The sequence below is a fragment of the Chlorocebus sabaeus genome, chromosome 13 (assembly GCF_047675955.1).
Source record: "Chlorocebus sabaeus isolate Y175 chromosome 13, mChlSab1.0.hap1, whole genome shotgun sequence".
NCBI lineage: Eukaryota > Metazoa > Chordata > Mammalia > Primates > Cercopithecidae > Chlorocebus > Chlorocebus sabaeus.
Genome location: NC_132916.1, coordinates 13,364,589 through 13,390,564, shown reverse-complemented (window position 1 = coordinate 13,390,564; position 25,976 = coordinate 13,364,589). Strand labels below are relative to the sequence as shown.

At 45.0% G+C, this 25,976-nt stretch overlaps 1 protein-coding gene and 2 pseudogenes across 1 annotated transcript in view; all 3 read right to left on the bottom strand.

Moving 5' to 3' along the window:
- Window positions 1-10,179: 10,179 nt before the first annotated feature.
- On the bottom strand, window positions 10,180-10,271 carry LOC119625570 (small nucleolar RNA U13; annotated as a pseudogene).
- A 1,400-nt stretch (window positions 10,272-11,671) lies between these two features.
- TMEM242 (transmembrane protein 242) overlaps window positions 11,672-25,976 on the bottom strand; it is a 32,818-nt gene continuing 18,513 nt past the window's right edge. Inside the window, exon 4 of the mRNA XM_008007678.3 lies at window positions 11,672-12,177. Coding sequence (XP_008005869.1) covers window positions 12,079-12,177 — 99 coding nt within the window. The 3' untranslated portion in view covers window positions 11,672-12,078. The remainder of the gene's footprint in view (window positions 12,178-25,976) is intronic.
- LOC103240785 (L-lactate dehydrogenase A-like 6B) lies at window positions 21,390-22,700 on the bottom strand (annotated as a pseudogene).

Genomic DNA, 25,976 nt, shown 5'->3' with positions numbered 1-25,976 from the left:
GCCGCTCTCCCTGTGTTGTGTCCTGGTGGGCCTCAGAGGAGTCTGAGAATTCCAAATCTGAACCTGGCCGTCCGTGCTACCATGAAGCTGTCTGTCAGGGAAGGAGACGGAGCGCATTTCACTTCCCAGCTTGTGAGCCTGGTGGATGACTGTTGCGCATAACTTTTACGAAGGTGTCCGGGACCTGGGCCTGCATTCACTCTTGCCCCAGACCTAGCAAATGCTCAATTTCAGGCTACAGTCATCTTTCCCTTCTAGTCTGCTGCCTGCGCCAACAGGGTGTGGGGGCTTTGTAGGCCAGATGTGAGTTTGAATCCGAGCTGTGATATTAATTAGATGTGTGACCTTGGGCAAAAATTTCACCTGATTTGCATTCCAACCATGTGACCCCAAGATACACTATGAATAAATAGTGCGAATGGAGGCCTCAGTTTCCTCCTCTGTACGATGAGGATATAACAGGGTCCACCTCGCGGAGAGTGTGAGGATGAAATGAGTTAATCTATGTATTAGAACAGCACCTGATATATAGTAAATGCTGCATAGGTGCTGTCGTTATCATCAATATTAGGATCAGTGACTGTTCCTCTCTAAGTGGGTCTTACCTAATTCTCCCTCCCACAGGACCCCCAAGTACAGGAGCAGACCCTAGGCTGGCAGCTCCCTGTGCTCAGTGGCCAGAGGTCACTGTGGAGGCCTGGAGGTGCTGTGAGACCTGGTGCCCCTTCCCTGGAACCTGAGCTGCCTCCCAGCTTCTCCAGTGCGGTGAACGGGAAGCGCGTGTGGCCCAGCTCTCACGCTCCTGCACCGGACCAGGAACAGGCCCAAGGCAGGTGCTGCACCCACAGCCACCCCGACATCCAAACCAACATCTGCCCCTGGACAGACAGTGCGGGGCCCTGCTCAGGTACAGCTGTGCCATCCACTCTCATTTCTTTTCTTTTAAAAACGGAAAAGTGGCCGGGTGCAGCGGCTCACACCTGTAATTCCAGAACTTTAGGAGGCCGAGGCGGGAAGATCATTTGAGGTCGGGAGTTTGAGACCAGCCTGACCAACATGGTGAAACTCTGTCTCTACTAAAAATGCAAAAAAGAAAAAAAAAATCAAATAAACAACAACAAAAAGCATTAGCCAGTGTGGTGGAAGGCCTGTAATCTCAGCTACTCCGGAGGCTGAGGCAGGAGAATTGCTTGAACCTGGGAAGCAGAGGTTGCAGTGTGCTGAGATTTCACCGCTGCCCTCCAGTCTGGGCAACAGAGCTAGACTCCATCTCAAAATCAAAAAACAAAACAAAACAAAAAAGAGAGAGAGAGAGAAGAGTAAAATTAAAGCCAATAGGATCTATGGACTGTACAGTCCACAGTGCACACCCTTCCTGTCCCCAGCCGCTGGGGACCCACAGCCAACAGCTCTGGTCCCCCTGGCTCAGGCCCAGCCGCCTCCTACTGGCCATCCAAGGTGGCACTCCCCAGGGACTGCCAGGGCCTCTACTCTTCCTGTCCATTCTCCAGTCACAGTGGCCTTCCTCTGCCCCCTCAGATTACCTTAAAGGAGGGACTGTCCCTTAAAGGAGGGACTGTCTAATTGTTGCTACGTCCCCACCTAGTGCTGGCCAGGCACTTGATAATTGTGCTTTAAATGAATGAACGAATGATTGAAAGAAAATACCAGTTTTATAGGTCACAAGCTCAGAAAACTTTATTAACTTTATATTCTTGTAGCTATAGGCAAAGTGCAAACCTTTTAGTCAGCCAGTCAAGGCCTTTTATGCTTTTATGAACTGGCCTTAGCCATGGGTCTTAACCTACCTTTTTTTTTTTCAAGATGGAGTCTCGTTCTGTTGCCCAAGCTGGAGTGCAGTGGTGTGATCTCGGCTCACTGCAACCACCACCCGGATTCAAGTGATTCTCTTGCCTCAGTCTCCTGAGTAGCTGGGACTACAGGCATGCACCACCCTGCCCAGCTAATATTTTTGTATTTTTAGTAGAGATGAGGTTTCTTCATGTTGGCCAGGCTGGTCTCAAACTCCTGACCTCAGGTGATTCGCCTCCCTCGGCCTCCCAAAATTCTAGGATTATAGGCATGAGCCAGCACACCCAGCCTTTAACCGACCGTTCTGACTCATCTCCCTCTCTCCGTCCTGCCTGTCCCACCACTAACTGCACCGTGGTCTCAGGCTCACTGTGCCACCAACAAGTCTTGCTCTTGGCGCCAGCTTCTCTTGCTCCTCTGAGCTTCTCCTGCTCCTCTGGGCTTCTCCTGCTCCTACTCTGTCTCATACCGTCTCAGCCCATCTCCCAAAGCCCCATCCTCTTTGGCCTCTTCCAGGTCGTTCTCTCTGACTCTTATCTGCACTGTCCTCTCCCTTTCTGGGGTCATCAACCACACCAAGGTCTTGGTGGGTTAACTCAGTGTGACCTTGTCTGCTTCTCCAATTATATCAAAAACAACCTGTGGACCGCACCCTGGGGGGTCCTCCTGAGTGCTCCCCACGTCTTTCCGCATGGCTCCTGAACGGTCCAGGGTCTCGTGTTGTCATGTGCCTGTGCTTCTGCCCACTCCTCGGGTGCTCACAAGGGCAGGGCTGCCTGGGTGAAAGTACAGCTCCTGCAGCTGCAGGACAGGGAGTTCAGAGGTAACAGGAGAGGGCGGCAGCCACGGAGGGTGACACCCACTGATGCATTTTTCAGTCCAGTGAATGCAGTCATTTTGGATTTGTGAGAATCAGGACCCATGTTACTGCCACTATCTACAGAGGTCTCACAAGGTTGTCTGTGCTAGCAAGTGAGTGATTAGCAAAGACGCACTCCTGTGACACATTATGTTCAAAGTGCCATCATCAGAACCACACCTCAGGGCAGTGGTTCTCCAGCAACAGCAGCCTCGGGGGAACTTGAGAGAAACGCAGATTCTCCGGCCCCACCCCAGACCAAAGAAATCAGAAGCTCTGGGGGTGGGGCCAGGAACCTGTGCTTTAACCAGCTCCCCAGCTGATTCTGATTCAGGCTAAAGTTGGGTGTCAGGTGAAGGGTGGGCAAGGTTTGGAGGCCCAAGCATGAACCCTCATTTAACCCTCCCTACAATGTGATGCCACAGGAGTGCATGCACCTGTTTCAGAGATGAAGACGGGAGGCCCTCATGGGGTCATTTGTCCCAAGCCATCCGGGTTGTCAGTGGTGTGCCTGTGGGTGGAGGGGCCCCGGCTGGAGATTAAGGCTATGTATTAGGGTTCTTGAGAGAGAGAACCAATAGTATCTGTCTGTCTACGCCTATCTAGATAGCTAGATGAGAAGGGATTTGTTGGGGGAACTGGCTCACACATTTGTGGGAGGCCGAGAAGTCCCACCACTGGCTATCTGCAAGCTGCAGACCCTGGGATGCTGGTGGTGAGGCTCAGTCCAAGTCCGAAGGCCTAAGAATCCAGAGGCCACGGGTGTAAGTCTTGGAGTCCAAAGGCTGGAGCGCCTGGAGTTCTGATGTCCAAGGACAAGAGAAGAAGAGCACCCCAGCTCCAAGAGGGAGAGACATCAACTCGCCTTTCCTGTCTTTGCTCTCTGCGGGCCCCCACTTGATCGGATGGTATCACTCACATTGAGAGCGGATCTTCCCCACTTATTCCACTCAGACTCACACGCCAGTGTCCTCTGGAGACACCCTCACAGACAGACCCCAAAATAATGCCTCATCAGGTTTCTGGGTACTGCTTCATCCAGTCAAGCAGACGCCTAGAATTAACCATCATAGTTGGGAGGCTGGAGGAGGACTGACCCCTGGGGCCAGGTGGCAGAGGAGCTGGAGTGAAGGGACACAGATCTCACCTTCACCCACCAGTGACCCTGGGGACCCCCTTTCAGGGGGCACTGCCCGTTACACAGGTGCTCGTAATTATAAAGGGTGTTTGTTTCAAATGTTTATAATGGCAGGTTTGTCATAAAGGAGTGTTAGCTGCAGAGAAAATGTTTCTGGCATAGCGCAGTGCTGAATAGACTGTTAATAACTAGTGGGAAATGGACAAGGTTTGGGAAGTGACCGCTCCAGGTCCAGGAAGGACGCTCCTAGCTGAGCAAAGGGCATTGGCCAGAACTCACAGGTCTTCCCCAGGGCCCAGAGCACGGGGCTCTGGAGAGCAGGCTGCCTGCTGGGAAAAAATCAGCAACTTATCTGAAGGGAAAAATGTGGCTGGCAGATTGTCGGCACAGCAGAATAGGTTAAAAACATTTAATTGGACACACATTGCCACGTCACTGGTCAACATGTCCTTGTTCTGAAGGAGGAAGGAAAAAAGGCCTAGGCCAACTGAACCTGCCAGGAGGCTGTCCATCTGCCTTATCCTCTCCTCTAGGGAAAGCTGGGGCTGGTTCTGGGATAGGACCCACCTAGGGGATCCCGAAGGATATCAGAAGAAAGATCTGGAAGCGGGGGTGCAGGATACCCAGAGAAACATGAGAAGTCATCAAAAACCCAAGAGATGTGAGCCCCTGCTCTGCCCTTCTTCCTGCTAAGAGGCTGGGGAGATGCCACAGTTTGTAGCAAGTGGACCATGAATGCTGCTTTTCTGATGAATGGAATCAAATTCACGTCTTGCTTTTCCAGGTGTTCTGTGCAGCAGGAGGAGGAACTGTCAGGAAAGAAGATAAAGTCTAGCTGAGTCTGAAGGCTGAGGCCCAGAAGGAGGTGTGATAACTTTTTCTGGCAACCAAGGGTCAAATAAAGAGAAATGAGAGGAGGAAGCTACAGCTCGGGGAAGCCAGCACCCCAGCAATACTGCTCCCTGATTGGAGGAAACTTGTATTTAGCAGCATGACAGGAAGCTACCAAATGGCTTTAGAAAGGTTTCCTGGGAAGCCACGACTGTAATCCCAACACTTTGGGAGGCAGAGGCAGGTGGATCACCTGAGGTCAGGAGTTCGAGACCAGCCTGACCAATATGGTGAAACCCCGTCTCTACTAAAAATACAAAAACTAGCCGGCTATGGTGGCATGCACCTCTAGTCCTAGCTACTCCGGAGGCTGAGACAGGAGAATTGCTTGAACCTGGGAGACGGAGGTTGCAGTGAGCCAAGATCGCACCACTGAACTCCAGCCTGGGTAACAGAGCAAGACTCTGTCTCAAAAAAAAGAAAAAGAAACAAATTGAAAATTAAAAACCAAAGAAAGGTTTCCTGAGGCAGCACTCAGAGCTGCGTACTTCCTGAATACTGCAACTTAGCTCCTTGTCCTTACTGGGGATGCCACTGTCTTGGGCTTCTGCCTCCCTTTGGCCTGCCTGTCATTAGCCAATGCTGGATATCACCACCGAACAGCATGGCACTGAGTTCCCAGCCTCAAGCCTTGAGATGGCATAGCTCTTTGGCCATAGGGCAGTTACTATGAGCAGTGATTTAGAAGTTTGGAGCCACATAGAATAGTCATAAGATTCTCAGCCTGTCATGTATTTGAGAGAGCCGTTTTTAATTTTGGTACTTAAAGCCCAGGCACGGAGTAGGACATTACATACTGATACTGGAAGGGATGATATTAACCTGGCAGCCCGAACTTTTCTAATAACTCCCGCTGCCTCCTGGCAGACACAGCCCAAGAAAACCAGCTGCCCTGGGGATTGTCGGGCTAGGTAATTAACGTGTGATGACACTCCACTCAAAATGATTTGGCGACTAGTGAAAAAGTAAGCTATAATGCTGAAGCTCATATCAAAGGCACAAACTGGGTAGATTAGGTGGAATTGCTGGACTTTCTAGGGCCTATTAGGTTCACTGGGAAGCGGATGGTGGGCTGGTTTCTGTCTAGTTTCTTCGATAAACGTGACCAGGCGACCCTGGCCCAAGATATTTCTGTGCCCTGCCTGATCCTAAGCACTCTCTGTAAAACTTTAACTTAGGTTCTCTGGCTACAAGATAAAACTCTCCACCCCCGGAGACGAGGACGAAGCCTGACTTCTAGGTGGTGTTGCTGATACTACAAGTAGGAAGACAGCGACGTTTCTAAAAGGAAGGGAGAAGTGCAGGGATTTTTTTTTTTTTTTTTTTTTTTTTTTTGAGGTCCTTCGCTTTTAGGGACAATGCCCTCCATTGTGCCTCCAGTGCCTGAGCAGGGCACTGACCTGTCCTGTGCAGCAAGACCGCCACCTTCTCCTCGGTCGGATGCAGGGCCACTGAGTATTATCTGTCTGTAAGGATCATCCTGCAGATCTGTGTATTTCCTTCTTCCTGCTCAGCAGGTCAGAGCTGGTGAGTGCAATGGGATCTTACCAGATGGCTTTTCATTTTTAAACTATCCTTTCACAGGGCTGGCAGTTAGAAACCCCTAACCTTGCAGCCTCTGAATGTAAAAGCCCAGGACACCCCCAACCCCATCCCCTGCTGAAATGACTTTGTCCTCATGTTCATTTTGATGTAATTTTCCTTTTCTTGAGCTTTGGTGGTGAAGGCAAATGTGGCCAGCACAGAGAAGGCAAACGCCAGTCTCCCAGGACCTGGTCTCACACACAGCCAAGTGGACGCTTGGGTCCTCTTCCCAGGAAGGAGCTCCTCCCTCCCCTTCCCTTCCTTCCTCTCCTCCTGCCTTCCCTCCCTTCTGTCCTCTCTCTCCTCCCTCCCTCCCTTCCTTTCTTCTTTCTGGAGTCTGCTAAGGGCTATGATGGGCTTAGTCCTGAACCTGAAGAAACAGTCCAAGGTGAACGCCCTCTTCCCGTCAGCGCTGTGGATGTTTCTCTAGGGTCTCACCTGACCCTGCATTTTCTAACCCGGCCCTTCACTCCGGCTCCTTCAGTAACATTTACAATATTGAGAAGTGAAAGCTAACCATGCTCACTGAAGCATATAGATTCCACCCCAACTCCGAGCCCTTACATTTTCACAGTTCCCAGGGAAGATCTCTGTACGCGGGAGACACTTGGAAAGACAGAACCTGGGATGCGGGCTGGTTTGCTGCAGAGCCACACCCTGGCAGGTGGAAGTGCAGTTTTACCTCCCACTCCAGATAAACTTGAACCCGGCCCTCCTGCAGGCACTCTCCACCGCGGAGCCAAACCTCCCTGTCACTCACTGCGTCACATGCCGCATCCAGGCATCTCTGAGAAACAGGGAGTTGAGACGCTTGGTCATGTGCTGATTCTATAGATACTTTGCAACCATTTGTCATGAGTCTTTGAAAAGAGAACCAGAGCTGGCCCATGAGCAAGCTGAGTGCAGAGGTTTCCTCAATCCTTATCTTCTGACAAGAGGTCTTATTTTAGTTTGTATGAGATTCAGTCACTAGAGTTGTCTTAGCTGTGTAACCTCTGTCCTGACTGCAGGAAGGATCTGAGTAGCTGTGGCCACCATGGCCTGATGGGAGATGGAAGGACACAGGGAGATGGTGGCTGCAGGGACGGTCCACCCCCTGGTAACACTCCCCAAAGGCTCTGGATGGAGAGGTCTGCCACGTCGGCTCTGCTCCAGAGTAGGAAACACGGTGGGGGATTTAGCCCCTACAACAGGGTCAGTTGGAGAAGAAAGCTAGCAGCAATAAAATAAACACATTCTCATCACCCAGCTTGGCAGAGCAAAGGAGCAAACTGCAGTTTGGCACAACTCTGTACAGACCGCCAAATTCAAGTTTTCTTTTAGAAACTCAGTTTTGCCAACTTGTCCTCTGAAGGCAGGGCATGCATGTGGGAGGGCTGGAGACTCACCCAGGGCCTGGCAATGTAGACGTCGCCTGGAGGTGTCCTGTGGAGCGTCACCTATTAGACTGCAAACCTGGAAGGCCACTCTAAGCCTGGGGTGTCAGAGGCAGCATGAAGGTCCATTTTTTGAGTGTTTTCAGATGAGCAGGTAATAAGTGCTATGAACACGCCGAGCGTTCTCAGTTTGCCTGACTTAGCTTCTTAGGAGAGTCCATTAAGAATAACCTTTACCGTTATGTCTTTAAGTATATTTAATACATTCACCTATTTTTAAAGTAAGTGATCATGCCTCATCAAACAGTAATGAAGCAAAGGCCTCAAGCCAGCTTATCTAAGAAACATAAATCAAGGTCCTAAATCACTTCACTAATGCTTGGGTAGGAAAGTTGAAATGGTATGTGCTTCTTGGTAGCTGTGATTCTAATTTTCTCCAAAACTGAGTTATCTGCCATCAGACAAAATTTGCTAACAGCCTCACTCATTATTACAGATTCATGTCACTGCTTGTGAGAGATGCTTGCTTTCCTTTTCTACGCTCACAAAATCGCAGCCTTGGGCAATTAATCCTGATAACACCAAGAGAGACCCAAATACTTGCTATATCATTTAATGACTCTTGGCAGAAAGGAAAAACACTTCACTTGAACATGGTATTATAAAAATATGTATTTCACTCACTTTCATAGGAAATTTGACTATTTGATGAACTGTCTTTGTATGTTACCTGATTTTCATTTGTACTTAACGATTTGTCTTAAAGATGATACATAAAAATGAGATGAAAATATACAATGTTCCCCATAAACCAAGATTTAATCTTGGAGATTAAATGTTGCCCCAAGTGAAATAGCTAAATTCAATGGATTTTAATTACTTTTGTCCCCATGGGCTCCCTCCGCCACCTTAATTTCTTCTATTTTCCCCTTAGGTTGCGATGATTAATTTGCAAGTTTGGTCCCATACTATCCATGAAACTAAACAAAACATGTGACAGCCAAGATGATTCAGTGCCACCTTTTGACTAAGCAGGCGAAGTGTCCTTTTCAATGCCAGCCTGTGCCCATGACCTGGCACGAGGGTGGTGGTGGGGATGGCCGACGGCCCTCTCAGCAGCCACCTGCTTCCATGCCCTTGGGCCATGGTCCTCCTAGTGATGGGCTTGCCAGCGTCTTGGGAGGCAGCTCCCATCCCCTACTTTCCACTCTCAGGTTGTCCTGAAACCACATTTTCTTGACTCTGAATATAACAGCAGCCCATGGATTCCTTTTCATAGGGCAGCAGCAACTTACCAGGATACATGTTTTCCCTTGAATGAATCCCGAGGTTTCGGAAGCCACTCCTCCCTGCCCTCGATTTCTCTAACAGCTCTTTTGGGTGCTGAGACTCTAAGTGTAAAGCTTAACACTCACCCAGTGGAAGCAACAGCCTTACTGAAAGCCTCCTTAGTGTTGGCTTAGACAGGAAATGGAAATGGTCTGCGTTATCCATCCTTTAAAGCATTTCTAGTGCTCAGCCTCCATGAAATGGATTGCTTATAGGGAGATAATGGCTGTTCTATTCCTTTTTAAGTCTGTGAAAAATGTCATCCTGGTTAATAGGGTGATTAAAACTCTTTATGCTCCGGGAGATAAATGTGATTATGTTTGTCATATTCTACCCAAGATAAAGACAGCAAAGAAGGCAAACTTGAAATTCCATCACATTTCCTCTCTTCCATATCCAGGGACATTCAGAGCTCAATACACAGATGGTACGTCTCATAAAGAATAACATTATCTGTTAAACATTTTTCCTTTCCATTAACCAATTTAACAATATGCCTCTGGTACAAAAGGAATAGACAAATGATGAAATCCACTGATATTCAAGTTCTGACTGTGGAAAACACCACTTGAGTCATACTGCTTGTTTTCTTGTTAAATTTCCATCTGTGCGTTACTTCACTTTTGCTTTTAAGATGCAATTAGAGCCGAAGCTCGTTTCCTCTTCTAGGGAATTTGTCCCTGCCAGCCTCCCCTCTGCAAGGGATTCATCGTCATTCTTATGGGAGTCCCCCTGCCATCGGTCAAGGACAGCAGAGGTGATGTATAAGGGTTTTGCAGACACGAGGCATGCCACTCTGGTATTCGGACACTCCTTCAGCAACATACATCTAGCCCTCCTCCGCGCCAGCCCTGTGGGAAAGCAGCGCCCCCGCCAGGGCCCCTGGCTCTTCCTAGGGCCTAGCTGCCATCCGCCCGACGTGCAGCAGCCCCTGCAGTGGTGCTGACACCAGTTTACAAGGCCCTGAGAGGGGTCCCCACCCTTAGGGAGGTTACAAGGCAGGAATCCATTAAATAGAATCACAGTTAACAATGATGTCTCCTTTTAACACTCCAGACAGGCGGGGAAGCCTCCTTTCTCCACCCAGTGGAGGTCTTTAGAAACCACGAGACATTCTCCATCTACGAAAAATAAAACCCAGATTCTAGCTGTAAACAGTTTTAGGTAGTGCCCATTCTTTCCTCCCCCCACATCAGATGGGTAAAGTGCACTGCTGTAACAAGGTTTGAGGGCCATCTCATGCACAAGCTTGGAAACCCACGTTTATGAAGCACAAAAGGATCAGGCGGTGCCCACTCTATTCAGGGGACCTAGATTCAGACTAATTGTGTGGATGAAAACCTGTTCCTTTGGCTCCGGCCTTTCCTTCCTTTCATTCAAAGGCTACAAATTTCTTCTCAGAGGAGATTTAACTACAAATGAAAGGCCGGTGAAGAGTTTTTGCTACCTGCATTCACTGACCAATTTCACAATCCTTTCCTTTCAGTCTTGGATTTTTAACAGATTACATGTGAATTCCAGATGCTGATTACACCTGTTTCATTAACAAAACAGCAATTTTAACAGGGTAACATGGTCTAGAGAAAAGTATTACATTATGTACTTGTTTCATTTAAAAATCTCCCTTAGAATAAAAGGTTTCGTGATAACAGAAATTTCAAATGTCCTTTATTAAACCTGATTGCTAATTAGAGCCTAGGCAAGTAGGAAGAAACTGCACAACTGATATTTAACCACAGGTTATTTCTCTGGACATACTGACATATTAAAGTATTTATCTCCTTGAAAATATTTTAAAATGCAATTGCAGTAAAAATAATTGCATGAAGACATTATTCTCCATTTGTTTTTTTGTAGGAGATTGTGGAAGACATGAGGGAGTTGGGTGTGCACATAGAATTTACCCTAACAGCTTCGTTAGGGAGGTGGTACCAAATACTTTATATTGGGACTCAGTACACAGGTGACTTTCTGGTTAAAAATATTGAAGACAGGCCGGGCGTGGTGGCTCACGCTTGTAATCCCAGCACTTTGAGAGGCCGAGATGTGCAGATCACGAGGTCAGGAGATCGAGACCATCCTGGCTAACATGGTGAAACCCTGTCTCTACTAAAAATACAAAAAAAAATTAGCTGGGCGAGGTGGCAGGCGCCTGTAGTCCCAGCTACACGGGAGGCTGAGGCAGGAGAATGGCGTGAACCCAGGAGGCGGAGCTTGCAGTGAGCCAAGATTGTGCCACTGCACTCCAGCCTGGGCGACAGAGCGAGACTCTGTCTCAAAAAAAAAAAAAAAAAAAAAAAAATGGAAGACAGACGACAATTGGGCTCTTTTTACTTTGACAATTGAGACAAAATGACCAACTGTCAATGTTCAGAGATCCAGACCAACTTCTCAAAAACATATTTTTACCCCTGATATCATCATTACTTTACCCCAACTGTGCCTTTTTGGGTGATCACAACTCATTACTGGCTTTTTGTTTTAAGTATAAGAATTTATAGTGCCTTCAAGAGAGGGCATCAGGTAAACCAGCATGCGTGCGCTCGCTGTAAATCACAGACCACATGAGGACACGAGAGCCACACCCACTTCCCACCACACAGGACTCACCAGGTGACTGTCACTTTGTAGTCTGGCTAATCAGAATAAGACTTCCAAGTTCTGTCACATACTGACAAGAAAGGCTCTTAAAACTCCTTTAATTAGACACATTGCAGTACTATTGCTATTAGGGGGTCTGTTTTATATTTTCCTATCATACTTTTATTATAAACTTTTTTTAGGTATGAAACTTGGTTCAACTATTACAAACAGAATCATTTCCTGTGGGATCCCCTCCATATAAGGAAGTTATTCCTGTAATTACTATTTTTAAATAGTCTTCTTAACTTTGGGGAAACTTTGCCCTCCACCAACACGCACACACATACTCTCCTGTGATGAGAAGGCCGAATGCTATCCAGTGCACTGGTTCAGTCAGCAATCTGCCCATGTTCCTGGAGAAATTAGTCCCAGTCCATTTGCTGTCATGGTATCTCTGGAGCCACCCCTTTCTGCAACAAGCATTTTGAAATTCATCCATGCTCATCTCATTTGGATTTCAATGTTTCCTCCCACTCCACAGCCGATTCGGAGTTCTTGGGAATTGTTGGAAATATTGATTGCATTTTACTGCGAAAGTCTTTCATCTAAAAGAAGAAAAATAATCAGTTATCAAATATTAAAAGAAGGAGAAAACAGCTATTAGAGATGGCGCCTTACCTGACTCACTAGTACTTTACCACTCACAGGTACAGAGCTAAGGAACATTAATAAAAGATAGGGACTATATATATTCTATGTATCTTGAAAGAAAATGAAGTATACTTCCTTTCTTCTTCTGAGTATAAATTTATTATTAAATAACATAAAACTTCACTCTTAGCTGGACATGGTGGCTCACACCTGTGGTCCCAGCTACTCAGGAGGTTAAGGTGGGTAGACTGCTTGAGCCCAGGAGTTTTAATCTGGCCTGGGCAACATAGCAAGACTCCGTATCTTTAAAAACAAACAAACAAACAAACAAACAAACCACTCTTAATCTGCAAGGCAACATGTCCTAAACTGTCAGCCCTCCATAATAATTATTCCCTCCCAGAAGAAGAGTGTGTATTGTTGGCTTTCATATATAAAGATGCCGTTGAGGATGGGATTTCTTTTTTTCTTTTTCTTTTTGAGACGGAGTCTCGCTCTGTCACCCAGGCTGGAGTGCAGTGGCGCGGTCTCGGCTCACTGCAAGCTCCGCCTCCCGGGTTCATGACATTCTCCTGCCTCAGCCTCCCGAGTAGCTGGGACTACAGGCGCCCGCCACCATGCCTGGCTAATTTTTTGTATTTTTAGTAGAGATGGGGTTTCACCGTGTTAGCCAGGATGGTCTTGATCTCCTGACCTTGTGATCCGCCCACTTCGGCCTCCCAAAGTGCTGGGATTACAGGCGTGAGCCACCATGCCCGGCCGAGGATGGGATTTCTATCTGAATAAATAAATATGATTAGGTCATTCAAAGCTAGAATTTTCACAGGGAGAAATGACAGAAGAAACTTAGTAGGAGTTTAGCGAAGAATAAATCAAGGAATGGTAGATAAACTGGAATGTTCTTATGTGCCAGACAATGTTTGTTTGTTTGTTTTAAATCTAGGTAGGAGTTTTACAAGCAGAAGTTGATTTGGAATCTAAGACTCACAGCAAGGGAACAAGAGATTTTTTTCTTTTTTTGAGGCAGGGTCTCACTCTGTCACCCAGGCTGGAGTGCAGTGGCACGATTATGGCTCACTGCAGCCTCAACCTCCCGGGCTCAAGTGATCGTCCCACCTCAACACCCCCAAGTAGCTGGGACTACAGACTTGTGCTAACTTTAGCATTTTGGGTAGAGATGGAGTATTGCTGTGTTGCCCAGGCTGGTCTCAAACTCCTGAACTCAAGCAATCCTCTGACTCTGGCCTCCCAAAGTGCTGAGATCACAGGTGTGCACCACTGCGCCCAGCCTAAGAGATCTTAACATGCAGTGTCACACAGTATTACAGTTTACCTGGAGCACCTGGGTCCACCTAAGGTCTACAACCCCATAAGGTAGGAACACTAACTTAACGGAAGTTAGGTGATCTTTACGCTGGACAGTACTAGTCATACACTCTCTGATTCATCCTGATTAATCTATACAGTCCTCCTATAAAGATATTTCAGCAGCACCACAGCACTACGTTCCAATTTTTCCTCATCAGCCATCTGCCAGTCATATATTCCTAAGGATAGAGATCGCCTTGATCAGGTTTGTGAAGTACCCTGGACTCATCTGCAACATGCAAGTCATTTCTTAGAGTGGTTATTTTGAGAATCGGCTAATATTTCTTTAACGTCGATGCTTATTTATTTCAATTTGAGGCTGAATCTTTACCTTGTTTCCAGATTCAGGGGTTTGGGACTTGTAAATCCTAGGCCTTTACTCCTAGCACTGCGGCAAACTGTAGCACTGCTGTCAACAGCATGGACTCTGTTCAAATCCTAGCTCCACCACTTGGGAAAGCTGCTTACTCTATTAAGCCATAGTTGCCACATATGTAGAATGGAGACAGTAATTACCTGCTTAAAGAGTTGTGAAAATTAAGGAGTAAGGGAGATGATATATATAAAGCACAGCGTCTAACACATGGAAAGTGCTCAATATACATTAGCTATTATCATTGCTGTATTATTGAAATACGTGTGCTGTATTGCAAGAACAAAGCTCACATGAATATAAATACTATGGAATGTCTGTTAAGTATATTACTTTATAGCAATATATCATTTTAGCTTACATATTCTGTCACTGGAAGATACGGAAGGCCTTCCTTCTGTATTATATATTGTCTGTATCTGTGCCAGCCATCTCAGTGTTCTGGACCCAGACACTCATCTTGAAGACACACAGCTCATGGATGTCTCTCTCCCCCACTCCCTCTTCCATAAAGAATTAATTGCTTTGTCCAAAACATTATTATCGCTCCCACTGAGGAACTTTGCATAGACTTTTGTAGTTGAAAAACAGACATCTCTCTGGCCAGGGTTGGCACTGTGCTGCCTGGTTCTTTCTCTTCACTCTTCTGGTTGAACATCTTTTACAACAAAGCCAGATGACAGTTTTCAAATGGGATGTCAGATAGCCAAGACATGAACCAAAGCATTCACCAGTCTGCCTTCCAGTGGTCCGGAACGTGGTCAGCTGCTGACAAGGGAGAGGCTGGGAAATGCAGGTGAGGCCAGGGGAGGAGAGCAAGAGGCAGTCCTGCTCTCCTTCGGCAGGTTACGTTTTCGTTTCCTCCTTTTGGCCTGATTGCTTTCTTTCCTCTAATTTCTCAAATATTAAATTCTTTACTCGTGCCCAGGGTCATGGCAACTGAATCACTGGAAGCACTCAAATCTGAAAAGTAACTAACTAGGAATAGACAGATCTGAGATGAGGGAAAGGAATGGAGAGGGGTAAAGGGTACCATCTATCCCTGTTCTCTAAGTTTACAGCTGTGGAAATGGAAAGTCAGACATTTAAGATATAAACAGGGCCTCAAGTGGTTTTAGAGAATGGGCTGTACAGAAGGCTTTTCAGCTCATACTGTTCATATTACATGGATAGTACACGAAAACCTTCACATAGTTTCCACCCATATCAATTTCTGATATGCAGTTCAGAAAAGGTGTTGGTTTTACCAAGATTCTCTATACATGAGGCCAACAGAACATTTCCCCATTTAAAGATGTGCTTGAAAAAAGATTTAGGGGTTGAGTGCATTTAAGCAAATTTGGTTATAAAGTAAATGTACTGAATTCCTTGATAATCACAGCTACTGCCATAGAACTGTTCCTCTGCCCTGTACCCCAGAAGTCTGGTGAGGGGGTATGCTGGGAACTAGAGTACCCATCCAGCAACTCCATTTTACTCCCAAGCATTTTCCAAACTGTAGTTCTCTCTTCTTTCCTCTGACCAGGGAAAATTTTCCTATGCTATGGATAACAGGGTTACCCTTCCAAGAAGTGCTGCTGTGCCCTGCACACCTCCAGGGGGCGCTTTCCAAAAAAACTAAGACATGAGTGGGGTGTGGTGGCTCGCACCTGTCATCCCAACACCTTGGGAGGCCTAGACAGACGGATCACTTGAGGCCAGGAGTTCGAGACCAGCCTGGCCAACGTGGTAAAATCCCGTCTCTACTAAAAATACAAAAATTAGCCAGGCATGGTGGTGCATGCCTTTAGTCCCAGCTACTCAGGAGGCTGAGGCAGGAGAATTGCTTGAACCCAGGAAGCGGAGATTGCAGTGAGCCAAAAGCACGCCACTGTACTCTAGCCTGGGCCAGAGAGTGAAACTCCATCTCAAAAGAAACCAAAACCAAGACATGAATGGTACTCCCCAGTGCCATGGGCACACCATCCTCATCTAAGACATGAGTGGTACTCCCCAGTGCCATGGGCCCACCATCCTCATTTCTAAGCCCCAGTGCTTTAGTGTCCAACAGTGCTGCATTGTAATAGTCACAGGAAGTACCACTGTCTGAGGTAGTAGTGCTCAAATGGAGTGTCATGACAAATGGAAAATGTATTACGAGTATTTTGTCAGAAATATGGACGTTCTGTAGATACAATGGACTTTTTAGATATTAAAACAGATTCAGGATTATGCCTCTAATAATGTTATTCTCATTCACATTTCAATAGCTTCTTGAAGGGTCATATAGCCAGTAGGCCAGGAGTGAGGTCAACCACTGATGTCACTCAGAAAGTCCTTACTGTATGCCAGGCATATTTCTCACTTAACCCTCCCAACAACCAAGTGGGACAAATACCATCCCTCCTTTAAAGATATGGTGATGGAAGCTCAGTGCTCAGTGCCATGGCTGGTAAGAGCAGATCCGACCGCACAGCCCATGTGCTTACTCTGTACACTGCTTGAATATGCACAGGGGACACTCTGCACATTTACCATGCATGTCTCAGTAGGGGAAAAACACTTGAAAACATTTGGTCTAATACACAGTGTGCTGACAAATTACTTAAAAGCCTCAGGTTATGTCCCCAATTTAATTAATTTCAGAAAATCCTTAAGCATCAATTCCAATAAATAGGCAGTTGTTGGAATTACAAGCTCTCAGTTTTGAAATGTTTTTGCTATTGTCTGGCAAATTTAGCTATGTCTTCGCTTGCTGGTACAGGACTGTTACCGACCTCAATGCTAGGGGCAACAATGATGACAGTTCTATAGGATCTACTGATGAAAAAACCTTTGGATAATGTCAATAATTACAGAGTCAATGGTAATTTTCAACAATCTGGTAATTCAGCTTCTTCATAAAATACAACAGAATAAGACTATATAATACTGGTAAAAGGAGATTAAAAAGTATAGTTAGGTTGTAAAAATGTTACTTGAACAGGAATAATATCTGCCATTTCTGATCACTTAAGTGTCAGGCACTGGACAAAGCATTAGGCTATTATTTAATCTTCACAATTCTATATGGCAGAAATTATTACCACCACTTTACATATGAAAAACCAAATGTCAGAGAGGTTAACTCATCCACAGATACATGGCTTATGAGTACAACTGCCTGGCTGATGCCCAGACCTCTCTGATTCTGGGACCTAGAAAGACAAAGTACCCTGTAACTTCTACCCATTTACCAGCTTTCACTAAAAATTACATTAAAAGCACATATGTCTCTTGTAGTGGTGGCCATTTTATTTTGAATGGTATGATATACATTCACACATAGCCAGTACTCATCTATTTTTGCATACAGGGCAGTTATACTTCCCCCTCTCCCTGAAGTCAGATTACCATGTGACTAGTTCTGGCTAATGAAATATGAGCAAAAGAATGTGTGTCACTCCCAGGCTGAGCACTTCATCGCAGGGGTTCAACTCTCTTTCCATAGCAATAATGGAAACCTGTATTGCTATGGTTGTGCCAAAGATCAAAGCAATCTGAGGTGCTGAGCCAGCATGCGAAGGACAGCTTTCCTAGAGAGCTGCTGAAGCCCACGGGGGATTTACACAGGTGAGAAACAAACCTTTGTTATTTTAAGCCACAGACTTGGAGATTATTTTTTACTGCAGCATAACCCAGCCTAGCCTAGCTGGCAAAGATGGTGAAGAGAATTATAAAATAGACTTAAGGCACGCTCTGATGCCCTATAATAGTACACTATATTTGGCTAAAACACAAATAAAAACTCAAAGGCTGGATAAGAGGGTGCAGGTATTCCACAGTTGAGCTCTCAAAAGTTCTTAAAACCGCCTAGAACTGAAGCACCATTCTTCCCACTTTCAAGGAGCCCAGCACATCAGTGAGTCCATTACATGACACTGCTTCCTGAGAAATCAACATTTGTAGATGTTTTCAGTAAAGCAGTATGGGAGTTCTGGTCGGGATAGAAAAGGGTCAGTATTTTGGAGGATCACCGTCTTGTTTGATAAAATTCAACTAAGCAGGACTGGCCTGGTTTAGAGGGCAGATACTGATATTTTCACTTTTGACTAGTTTTGTTGCTATCCACATGGATCCTGAGATGAAATGTATTTGAACATACCATATTATTTAAGTATTCAACTGCGTTAGGAAAGCGAATGTGAATTTTTACATCTCAGCGTTCCATTTTCTAAGCTACTAATACTATCATTTAGGTAAATGTCAGACAAACATTTTTACTTCTCCCCAACTTTCACTGTATCACATACATAAAGTCCAGAATCTGTAGTAAAGTCAATTGATTAAGCAAACATGTAACTTTCTGAGAAATACAATCCCTGAAATATGCATCAAAATGGCCAATTTTTATGATAGTAATTAACAATAAGGCACAAATTCAAAAGCAAAAGCTTTCTGTAAACATGAAATAAACTGAACAGCAGGAATAACCCAGGAGCCTCTAAGAGCTAGGGCCACTCTGAAGCTAAGATCCAGCCCAGTAAGAACAATTTCTAATGTGCTTCTTGATTTAATGTGCTAACAGGTCAGGTTCTCAGGAGTGATTCTAAAATGATTTTCACTCAGTCAGACTTTATTTTTAGTAACTGCAAAAATGTTTTTCTCATCAAATTCAATAAAACATTAGGAAAAACTTAAAAAAATTTCTGATAACAGTGGCATGTGTTTAACATAGCAAACATAGAAAAATACAAGAAAGAAAACTAAAATCACCCCTTACCGTACCATCCAGAATAAAAAGAGTATTATTCATATTTGGTATATATCCTTCTAGTCTTTGGTTCAGTGGATAAACCTATGTCAGCAGCAGAGACGTTCTGGGTGTGGGGAATACATAACAGACTTACTTTTCCTACTTCCCACTCCATTTCCCCTGCCAACTTCCCAGAGGAAAATGAGATTTGCAATCAGCGGAAATCTCTGAACTGTCTAAACACATGAACTGGGTCATGCTGACAAAGAGCCACAGGCAGTTAAGGTCAGCAGATTTCCACACCCAGGCGAGGAGAATGAACGCAGATGGGGTTGCCCTGCTGCTTACCTGCACCATCTCCAGTACGCTTAGGAGACTACACTTCTAGACTTGGTATTTCATTTTTTAAATTTTTATTTAAGTTCTAGGGTACATGTGCACAACGTGCAGGTTACATATGTATACATGTGCCATGTTGGTGTGCTGCACCCATTAGCTCATCACTTACATTAGGTAATCTCCTAATGCTATCCTTCCCCCCTCCCCCCACCCCACAACAGGGCCCGGTGTGTGATGTTCCCCTTCCTGTGTCCAAGTGTTCTCATTGTTCAATTCCCACCTATGAGTGAGAACATGCGGTGTTTGGTTTTTTGTTCTTGCAATAGTTTGCTGAGAATGATGGTTTCCAGCTTCATCCATGTCCCTACAAATGACATGAACTCAACCTTTTTTATGGCTGCATAGTATTCCACGGTGTATGCCACATTTTCTTTTTTTTTTGAGATGGAGTCTCGCTCTGTCGCCCAGACTAGAGTGCAGTGGCTGGATCTCGGCTCACTGCAAGCTCTGCCTCCCAGGTTCACACCATTCTCCTGCCTCAGCCTCCCGAGTAGCTGGGACTACAGGCGCCCGCCACCACGCCCAGCTAATTTTTTGTAATTTTTAGTAGAGATGGGGTTTCACTGTGTTAGCCAGGATGGTCTTGATCTCCTGACCTCCTGATCTGCCTGCCTAGGCCTCCCAGAGTGCTGGGATTACAGTCTATTATTGATGGACATTTGGGTTGGTTCCAAGTCTTTGCTATTGTGAATAGTGCCGCAATAAACATACGTGTGCATGTGTCTTTATAGTAGCATGATTTATAATCCTTTGGGTATATACCCAGTAATGGGATGGCTGGGTCAAATGGTATTTCTAGTTCTAGATCCTTGAGAAATCGCCACACTGTCTTCCACAATGGTTGAACTAGTTTACAGTCCCATCAACAGTGTAAAAGTGTTCCTATTTCTCCACATCCTCTCCAGCACCTGTTGTTTCCTGACTTTTTAATGATCACCATTCTAACTGGTGTGAGATGGTATCTCATTGTGGTTTTGATTTGCATTTCTCTCATGGCCAGTGATGATGAGCATTTTTTCATGTGTATGTGGGCTGCATAAATGTCTTCTTTTGAGAAGTGTCTGTTCATATTCTTCGCCCAGAATCTTTGTAGATTCTGGATATTAGCTCTTTGTCAGATGAGTAGATTGCAAAAATTTTCTCCCATTCTGTAGCTTGCCTGTTCACTCTGATGGTAGTTTCTTTTGCTGTGCAGAAGCTCTTTAATTAGATCCCATTTGTCAATTTTGGCTTTTGTTGCCATTGCTTTTAATGTTTTAGACATGAAGTCCTTGCCCATGCCTATGTCTTGAATGGTATTGCCTAGGTTTTCTTCCAGGCTTTTTATGGTTTTAGGTCTAACATTTAAGTCTTTAATCCACCTTGAATTAATTTTTGTATAAGGTGTAAGGAAGGGATCCAGTTTCAGCTTTCTACATATGGCTAGCCAGTTTTCCCAGTACCATTTATTAAGTAGGGAATCCTTTCCCCACTTCTTGTTTTTGTCAGGTTTGTCAAAGATCAGATGGTTGTAGATGTGTGGTATTATTTCTGAGGGCTCTGTTCTGTTCCATTGGTCTATACATCTGTTTTGGTACCAGTACCATGCTGTTTTGGTTACTGTAACCTTGTAGTATAGTTTGAAGTCAGGTAGCGTGATGCCTCCAGCTTTGAGTAACTGCAAAATTTAGGGAAGTTTCCTTTCCCTGCCAAACAAACAACAGTAACTATACCACCTCTGACTGTCAAGCCTCTCTCTAAAAGCTTTCTGCATTATTGCATTAAACATTTTATAACAGCTACCATCAGATCACTATTTTCATATCTTAACCGAATGATCCTGCTTTGCTGGTGTGCACACATACACACATGTGTGCATGTACACACACATCCAACATGCAGCTGTAGTCCCCACTTCATGCCTTTTTAACGACCCAGCTAAAAGTCTGTCCCAGAGGAAATGACGGCGGTCTCAAGATGGATCTATTATAAAAAAACTTGTATGTACATACCTTTATTACATTGTAGAGGAAGTGACCACTTTTTTACAGCATATAAATGAACATAGGTATAAGCCACCAAGAAGAAAGAGCAATATATCTAATGAAAATAATCAGAATTTCTAGAACACAATAAATACATCCTACTTTTTGGGAACCAATGCCAACTACATATAAAACAAGGCAAGTGCTGCTATATCAGGGGTACCAAAAACACTTTCTTTAGGAATTGTAAGTAAGTATCATGCAGCACCTGGATGCTAAATAAAAGAGCTGGAGGACTAAATAAATAGGAAAGTCACTCTACCCACTTTCCTATTTCCATCTTTTAGGAATTTACGTTTATTCAAAATTTTGATATATAATTCTGTATCTATGATCTCTTCAATAATTTCAGAATGGTAGTTTTAGACAACTTTAAAGCTTCAGCTCCTTCTGAATTTCCCAAAGTGTTTTTGCACTCTTTCAGGTGGGCCTCCTCTTCAGGGGTCAGCTTTATCTTTATAAGGTTGGTAATACCATTCTCTCCCGGGATACAAGGAATACTGAGGAATACTTCTTCATCTATTCCATAGAGACCCTTAATGATGGTGGAGACTGGATGTGTTCTCCTAAGATTCTTCAAAATACTTTCTGTTAAATCAGCTACAGATAGGCCAATGGTCCAAAAAGTATTCATTTTAATAATCTCATGGGCACTAGCAATCACTTCTTTGTGGACATTTTTCCATTGCTCAGGATCTTTATCGGTTCCTATATCAGAGTTCAGATCCTTCAAAGGGACACCAGCTATGTTCACTCCACTCCACACAGACACACTTGAGTCTCCGTGTTCTCTGAGGATCCATCCGCGGCAGCTTTCAGAGTAGATACCGAGCTTTTGTCCAATCAAGAAACGAAAACGAGCAGTACCCAGATTACAGCCGCTTCCAATAACACGGATTTTGGGAAATGCATTCAACTTCTAGGCTACATAAGTTAAGACATCCACTGGATTGGAAACAACAATCAGCTTGCAGAGGGGGCTCTACTGGACAATACTGGAAATCATTAACTTGAAGATGGCCACATTTCACTGGACTAAATTAAGGCGCGTTTCTTCCTTTTCTTGGCGTGCTCCCGCTGTGATAATCACTAGGCTAGAGTTTGCTGTGACAAGGTAATCTTTGTTACAAACAATACTTGGCATTTTCATGAAAGGGCTGCCATGTTGAAGATCCACCGTCTCACCCTTCAGTTTGCCTTCATCAGGATCCACAAGGGCAAGTTCATCACTCAAGCCTTTTAATAAGATGCTGATAGCGCAGGCCATGCCCACCGATCCAGTTCCTATGATGGAGACCTTACTGCGATGAACGCGCTCCTCGGAAGTGAAGTGCTCAGTAAGTTCACTCTTCACAGTCGCCATGTTGCTCACGGGGCGGAAGAGCCAGGCGCCCTTGAGCGGCACGGGCGGTGCCTGACGGGGTCACAGGGCCATCCCCAGGCACAGGAAATTCGCTCCTGCTGAACTCATTCACTCTCTGGCCTGCATGACAGGCACAGTCCAACTCATGGCTGCTCACTCAAGAAGTGGAAGGAGAGAATGGAAAAAAAAAAAAAAAAAAAACTGCTGACCAAGACATTGCAACGCCAAGAGAGCTGTTAGCAGCACCTTCAGCCCTCTGTGGCGGGTGCGCACGACCCACTCCCTGGCCCCCTACTGCGGCTGCGCGGGCCTTGCCAGCGCCTCCAACACATGCTTTCCGTGGGTGCTCAGACTAAGGCGGTGAAGGGCTGCTTCTCTAGCAAGTGATTTCTGGAGTTAGTTTTACAAAGAGTATTCTCATCGATAGCTGACATGCTTAAGAGGTTAATCCAGATCCCTGAAATTACTAGTTTTCTATTTTTAGTACGAATGCCAAGGAAAAATGCTTCTATTAACTACAGATGAAAATCAGGTTACATCTTCTGAACCACGACCCTGCCGGGAAGGATAGGGCGCTGTGCTTTGCGTACGGGTGGCTGCCTGCACCATCTCCCAGTGTCCCAGAAGTGGGCTCCTGCTATCTGCTGTATGGCGCTGGAGGCCTATCTATATAAAGATCCCACTGCCTTGGTGCCAGTCCCGGCCAGGACCCACACTGGGACAGTCAGTAGGAGATTGAGCAGGGTAGGGGCCGGCTGGGAGTCATTCCATCACTAAAAACTCACCAGGCGAGAATGCTATTCCTTTCTCATGCCGGAGGAAAGCCTTTGATTGTGCGTCCCGAAGAAAAACGACTTAGGTAGAAAGTTGGCAATGTAGCCCTCAATTAAAATGAGGATATCTCTTAAATGTCCTTAAAATGGCAAATTTCAACCAATGCATAAACCAGATTATTGACCAAAGTAGTGAAATAAATGATCTAGTACAATGTGGCATCAGTATGCCTTACTTGTTCTGCATTTCTCTGGGCAATCTTAAGAACTAAATTCCCTTAAAATTTCTGAGGAGGTGTCAACTTCACATCTGATGAAATGCATACTCTGAGAAGCCCAGTAAATTACAAAAGCTCCGGTAAAAATGATGGTACTTTTTCCTCACTTATAAACAGCATTCTGACTCTGTAATGGTTCCTCAAAAGCTCTCCCTCTTGTTTTATTTAAAAGCAGTGTGCTCTTCTGGAATGGGGCCCCTTGGTACATGTAGCTCCTCAAGATCAGCAAAAAAAGATTTCTGTTTTAGAATATTGAATGCTGACAAAACCAATACTTTATATTTGGACTTGAAAAACTACTCTTTTCCTTTTTTTTTTTTTTTTTTTTTTTTTGAGACGGAGTCTTGCTCTGTTGCCCAGGTGCAATGGCATGGTCTAAGCTCACTGCAACCTCCGCCTCCCAGGTTCAAGCCATTCTCCTGTCTCAGCCTCCTGAGTAGCTGGGATTACAGGCACCTGCCACCACACCTGGTTAATTTTTGTATTTTTAGAAGAGACGGGGTTTCACCATATTGGTCAGGCTGGTCTCTAACTCTTGACCTCAGGTCCGCCCCTCTCGGCCTCCCCAAGTGTTGGGATTACAGGCGTAAGCCAACGTGCCTGGCCAAAAAGCTATTTTTATTTGTGCCATTGAAAGGCAGTCCAGGGCTGGGCACAGTGGCTCACACCTGTAATCCCAGCAATTTGGAGGCTGAGGTTCATGGATCACTTGAGGTCAGAAGTTCGAGACCAGCCTGGCCAACATAGTGAAACCGCATTTCTACTAAAAATACAAAAATTAGCTGGGCGTGGTGGTGTGTGCCTATGGTTCCAGCTACTCGGGAGGCTAAGGCACGAGAACTGCTTGAACCCGGGAGGCGGAGGTTGCAGTGAGCCGAGTTCATGACACTGCACTTCAGCCTGGGTGAGAGAGCAAGACTGTCTCAACAAAAGAAGAAAAAAGGCAGTCCAAGAGGAGAGGAACAATAAGCAAAGGAGTTGGTGAGGGTGGGAAAGGTGTGCCATCAGCTGAGTTCCTGACATCCTGTTTCAGGGTGACCTCCTGGCTGTGTTTTCCCTATCAGTAGGGATCACATACCCTGTTCAGATGACAGAGCCACAAACTCCATGACACACCAAATAGTAAGAGCACTAGGTACATGAATCCTCTTAGCACTGGTGGTCAGATTTATGGTTAACGTTTGTCAAATTAAAAACTGCAGTTTTAAAAAGGTCATCTTTATTTAATGGTGGTCAGTGTTTTAGAGGAATCCTTTAAAAGCAACAACTTTTGATAGCTGTCATTTCTTTTATCTCCGTCATAACTTGAAATGTTTTAACCTGGTGCCTGTTCCCCCCATCCACCTATAATGATTCCTTTCACCAGTCAAGTCATTTTCCACGATAAGTGTTCTTGAACATGAAATTCAAGGACATAAAGACTCTTTGCTGCATGGCTACTTTCTATAGTCATTTTCTTTCTAGAATTTGAACCTCTTCAGAAATACAATCTCTATAATAGCTGCCTCTTCAGTTTTTCCCCTTAGCCACAACTAAATCAATCTTGAGGGGGAAAAAAACTGTTCAAAATAAAAACACACCAAACAAAGCAGCTTTTTTTTATTTACAATAAGTCCTGAGATAAAAAAGGAAAGCACTAACAAAGACAAAGAGATGTATGTGACCTCCAGAGCAGATTTAGGTCTACTCAAAGATGTGGAAAGCCAAGTATAGCTAGACAGCTCCCTAGTGACTTCCTATCTTAGGTGGCTTATTATTCCTTCTGAATTGAAAACCTGACTCAAATTATCTATTCAAACTGCAGTACAGTATTATAGCTAATGGCAGGATTACACCTCAGTACTTTTGGTTGTACCACTTAGGAGGGAGGAAGCAGGAAATGAAAACAAGCAGCAAGTCCCTGGGCCAAGAATGGTTGCCACTAAGTCACTATTCCTTTCACCTGGACTCACACCCAGCTCTCAAATCCTCCTTTTCCTCTCTGGGAGTCCAGTTCTGATATTCCATTCTCTCACCAATCTTTGCCAATCCCCTAAGCAGAACTGGCTTTCTAAAAGCCTATTTCATCACTGTACTTTGTACCTCTCTCCATTATAGGATTTATCACACACAATTAAATGTAAAATGCTTATGAATGTGCCACTGCAAGAAGGATAACCTTTTATTTACCAGCATATTCCTGTCCTCTAGAACAGAGCTGGGCACATGAATAGGGATTTGGTAAATGTAGTAGAAAAGAATGAGTAACCATAGAGCTGAGTGAGTAAGGCTGGAGAGTGGGCTAAAAGGTGAGAGTGACAGAAAGGTGGGGCTACAGACCTTAGAGAGTTCTGAAAATGAGGGTAAGTAAAATGAGGGTAAGTAAAAGTGGCACCCACTGGGGCATCTTCAGAAAGTTGATGCATATATTTCAAGTAAAGCTTTGGATAAGCTACAAGATTTTGTGGCTATTTTCAAAGCC